The following is a 5,462-nucleotide window of genomic DNA, read 5'->3' on the forward strand; positions in this document are numbered from 1 at the left end:
AAACCCTGAGTGGTTCGACATTGTTATCCGTCTCTGTAGAGGCTTTACATTGTCTGATGTGTTTAGGGAGTAAGGCAGCCCTAGCCATATATATATATTACTGTTTATATAGTTTTCTATTTGTAAAGATCTTAGCACATGTCAAATTTCTTTGCACAGGTTTAATTTAAATGCAGATTTAGCTTATAGGTTAGCTTTAACATGTTTACTGTAGTTATTGGTTAATTCTAATGTAGGTTTGCTGTAAATTACAATGAAAATTGAATTTATTGCCAAGTAGGTTGTCACACACAAGGAATTTGTCTTGGTACATAGGTGAACAACAATAAACATAGTTTAAGGTGAAGGTGCAATAAACACAGTTTTAATCTAGGTATTCATTTGATCCACTGACCTTGCTGATGGTGTCAGTGAGAAGTAAAAACAGTGATATTAGTGAGAATCTGTGTACTTATTTGTCTGGGTATATTGTACAGATTGTCATGTTTATTAATTGTCGTATTTATTATTCGCTGCTGTCTGTGAGCCACATCTGGGATTTTTGTGAAAAGTCAAACATTATAGCATCAAATATTAAAATCAAATCTAACATTGTTATGACACTGACAGTGCCTGTTCTAAATAGTGAATACCTTTGCCTTCCTTACAGTACCTTAAGTTAACTAACACGTTAAAAAGAAGATCATGATTCACACTGTGGTATTCTAACTTATAACACTTCTTTCAGCAGTCAGTTAAAGTTGATAAAGGAGGATCACAGTGAGGCATCCTTGCACAAAAATGAATCTGTTGAAAGCGGAACGTACCTCCACCGGCGGAACTTATCAGTGTGACACCAAACACTGTCTCAGCGTCAGCTGCAGGATGTTGACGTCGTAGAGACGTGATTTGTTTTATTTGTAATCCGGCAAAAACGATGTCTTCATTTGAGTATCTGAGAGAGTTTGTCAGTGACAGACTGAGCGCTGCTGCTGAGGAAATACTCGGAGTTTTTATAAAAACGATCGTCGAGTACGAAGAAGAGATCAGCCGTCAGCGCAGACTGCTGGATGTGGTCTGGAAACCTGAGGTGAAGTTACACAGGATAGGTGAGTACGACCTTAATGTGACTCATACAGCGCCCTGATGGGGTCCAAACCTCTTGTTTGACAATGTGAAGATATTAACATTTAAAATAAAAAATAAAAAAACAATAAAAGTTACATACAGATGCATGTTTTTTTTTGTTTTTGTTTTTTTGCATGAAGTTGATACAAATCTTAACCCCATGTTCATTCTAAACATGACTTATTATGAGTGACATTAAAGCGTGTCACTCTTGCTTTTATTCTTTATTTTTATTTATCAAAGGATAACCCCTTGAGATGTATCATCTCATTTTCGAGGGGGTCCTTGTTGCCAACAGAGATATACAATGTTTACAGACCATACAAAGACGCAGACACCCATTCACCACAATGCTCCAATAGGCCCCTCCCCCATACATATACATGGACAAAATAAGAATGACACAGAACACAACTGCAGCAATATAAAAGCAAAACTAGGGCTATTTTTTATACATATGCACACATGCACACAGAGCACTTATGCATGCCCACCTATAAATAAAATCAAAAACAAGAACAGGATGTTTGGAAGTGAGTAAGTAGAGAGGATTTAAAGTGATGAAAGGAGGTTATAGACCTAATCGTGCAAGGGAGATTATTCCAGTCTGCTGGGGCTTTAGATTTAAATGCATGTCGACCAGTTTCTTTGTTAATTCGTGGAGTAAGAAAGAAAAGTTGATCAGTATGCCTTAAATTGTATTGTGAGCTGAGTGGAATCAGATATTGTTTCAAATAGGAAGGAAAACTGAAGTAGTTGCACTTAAAAATGAGTAGTAACCAGTGAACATGCCTCCTGGACTTGGGGGGGCAGCCAGTTTAAAGACTGGTACATCTGGCAGTGATGTGTATTATAAGGACACCTCAGCACAAATCTACACAGAGAATTATATAGGACAGGGAGAGGTCGAAGATTTGTTTCTGAGGTGTTCTGATAGATGACATCACCATAGTCAAGTATTGGGAGTATGAGCTGTGTAATAATTTGTTTACAGACTTGTAGGGAAAAGCATTCAATGCATCGATAAAGCGATTTCAGAAGAACATATATTTTCTCTTTCACAAGATTCATTCAGAAAGTAAGTTTGTGCATTCAAATGCTTCATTATGTCAACTCAAAAAAAAGCTAAATCTGCCAGCCACACAGTATCTGACAATCCTAGCAGGTCATAAATAATATCATAAAAACAAAGATGCAGGCTGCATGAAATCTGTCCGCGGGCTATGATTGGCCCCCGGGCATGCCTGGTTTTGAACACTTTGGTAGATATTTACTCTTCCATCACAGTTGTATTATATTACCTTTTGTTTACTGTCAGAGCTCCCTCAGGAAGATGTCTGCACAGAGGAGGATATTCTCGCTGACCAGGAGAGGTGCTCCACTCTGGACCAAGAGGATCTGGAGCGTGTTCACATAAAAGAGGAAGAGGAGGAACTCTGCACCAGTCACGAGGTAGAGCTGCTTGTACTGAAGCAGGAGGACGATACTCTTATAGTGACTTATGAAGGAAGTGACCACAGCGAGGCAGAACCAAACACTGATCACCAGCTCCTCTATTCCTCTAATACTACCGTCTACTCTCATTTAGCTGGGAGTGAGACAGGAGACAATCATGGAGAATCAAATAGAGACGCAGAGCCAGAGATGCAGAACCCTGACCTGTCAGAAATCCAGTCTCACCCAGGTAAAAAGACTTATTTATGTGACACTTGTGGAAAACATTTTAAGTTTTTGTCAGGTTTCCAGAGACACCTGAGATGTCACACAGGTGAGAAGCCATTTTCCTGCAGCAGCTGTGGAAAAAGATTCTCTCGGCCGTCAGAGGTGAAAATTCACGAGAGAATCCACACAGGCGAGAAGCCGTACGCTTGCAAAACCTGCGGGGAAACGTTCTGTCGGAAACCAGATTTGAACATTCATGCGAGAATCCACACAGGTGAGAAGCCGTATTCTTGCAAAACATGCAGAAAAGATTTCCGATATGACAACGAGTTAAGAATTCACACGAGAACTCACACGGGTGAGAAACCGTGTGTTTGCGCAACCTGCAAGAAGTCTTTTGGTAACAAGCCGGCTTTGAAGAGGCACATGCAAGTTCACACGGGTGAGAAGCCGTGCCTTTGCAAAACCTGTGGGAAGAGATTCTTTGACCTTTCAACGTTGAAAGTGCACAGCAGGATCCACACAGGTGAGAAACCGTTCTCTTGCAAAACATGTGGGGAAGATTTCAGAACGACCGGTCAGTTAAAGTTTCACATGAGAAGAGCCCACGCTGCTGAGAAGCCGTACCTTTGCAACATCTGCGGAGAAGCTTACTTTGATCTGTCAGATTTGTCCGTCCATTTACAGTCACATTCAGGCATTTAGCCTTGTGTTCGCAAGATATGTGGGAGACGATTCAGTTCTAATGGTTTGTGTTTAAAACACACTAGAACATATGAAAGTGAGTGACATAGTCGAAGGGAAAAGTTGAACTAAAATCATGTACTTTATAAAAAGACCTGAGGATCAATATACACAGAAGCCATTGAGCTGGAAGCGTGTGCACTTACTGAATCAAATACACGTTTGCAAAAGCTACATATCTAATCAAATATAAATGTATTTCTTAAAGATGAGACGTCAGTATCTTAGTGTAAAGTTTGATTTGACTGCAGTCTAACGTCAAATTCTTTTTAATCTCATATCTTTGTTTCACACTTGTGCACAGTGACTGTTTTTAAAAATGATGTGATGTCGATGACTGATTCTTGTGTGGATACGAGCACTTATCCAAATATAATAAATTGATATTTAAAAAAATATTAGCATTGAGTGTTTTTAATTACAGAAAAGGATGAGACTTAATGCATGAATGAATGCACACAGAGGTATTTACCAATTCACCACCACCACCAGCAGTCTGGACCAAGAGGACTGAGAGCCTCCACAGATTAAAGCAGAACAGGAGGAACTCTGCACCAGTCAGGAGGGAGAGGGCATTTCTCTTCACTGTTTGTCATCATGCATTTTGTGATTGGTTCGGTTTGATAGATTGATTGATAGATTCTTTGTTAATTGTTTTAATTTCATTTTATTTTCTAACAGAAATAAAAAATAATGCAGTAATATGAAGAAAATATGAGTTCACTGAGGGTGAATTTTCTATTTGAGCATGAGCTTACACAGAGTCAAGCATATGTCTTTAGATCACTGCAGGGACAGAGTTAAATCTCAGCTTGTTATGGAAACACTGACGTCTTCTGCTTGAGACAAAAAGCAGCTGTATGCTTGTGTTTAAGAACGCAGGCGCCATTCTGACCATCACTATGGTAACCAAGGTCAGAGGATTGGGGCTGTCTCACTCCCTAGACACAACAGATAGATAAGTCTCTACAGAGACAGATAACAATGCTGAACCACTGAGGGCAAACGTACATCCTTGTTTACAGAATAATGACCACTTAGGGACATAGGGTAGACATGATCCTGACGGCATATAAAAGAGGTAAAGAGATAAATCCTCCATTGTTTGTGGCCAAGCTTCAATAAACCTTTCAGTTTGACATATCTTGGGCTCCATGTGCACTTTCTCTCTGCTGGTTGAACTGACCAGTGATGAATAGAAATGATCAGAGTTATGAGGTCATTGAAAATGCACTTCATTACACCAAGATATTGTTTCTCCTGTATATATGGACCCCCCGATGTTTATTCACTTCTGTCAGCTCTTGTCTGTTTTCAAATACAAGGCTACTTACCTGCATAAGATCATAACTTGCTAATTGAGACACGTTAACTCTTGTCAGTTCTGGGCTACTGTAGAAACATAGCAGTTCAACATGGCAGACTCTATTAAAGATGTAGATAAAAAAATAATAATTTTAATGTCCCAAAACACAACAATACGTGGTGATTATATTATTAGATTTGATTATATTAGATTCAGGTGATTATATATTAATGAAAACATATATACAGTAGTTATGCATATTATTTTCCATTCTGCAATATTATGTACAGACTGTCTTACAACCTGGAACAAACTGTGTTGAGAATGGTCTTATCAGCACATTATTTATTTTGATGACTTTAACTTGACAGCGAATGTGACACCTGACGTTAATTTTTCTGCATTTAAAACCTAATGTTAGTACAACTGTAGAATGTTTTAGCAGTGTTTTTTTATACCTCGACCATACTCAATGTAACAAACACTTGTTTCAACTTTATTTCTTTTTAGGATTTCAAGTCCAACCTTGATAATGTATATATGTCTATGTATATATGTCTATGTATATATGTCTATGTATGTATATATGTCTATGTCTATGTATATATGTCTATGTATGTATGTCTATGTATATATGTCTATG

At 38.4% G+C, this 5,462-nt stretch overlaps 1 protein-coding gene across 1 annotated transcript in view; it reads left to right on the top strand.

Moving 5' to 3' along the window:
- Nucleotides 1-820: 820 nt before the first annotated feature.
- Nucleotides 821-5,462, top strand: part of LOC104928499 (uncharacterized) — a 15,451-nt gene continuing 10,809 nt past the window's right edge. Inside the window, exons 1-3 of the mRNA XM_027273269.1 lie at nt 821-1,088; nt 2,426-3,473; nt 4,367-4,427. Of these exons, the coding sequence (XP_027129070.1) occupies nt 917-1,088; nt 2,426-3,473; nt 4,367-4,427 (1,281 nt within the window). The 5' untranslated portion in view covers nt 821-916. The remainder of the gene's footprint in view (nt 1,089-2,425; nt 3,474-4,366; nt 4,428-5,462) is intronic.

This window comes from Larimichthys crocea, chromosome III, assembly GCF_000972845.2.
Source record: "Larimichthys crocea isolate SSNF chromosome III, L_crocea_2.0, whole genome shotgun sequence".
NCBI lineage: Eukaryota > Metazoa > Chordata > Actinopteri > Sciaenidae > Larimichthys > Larimichthys crocea.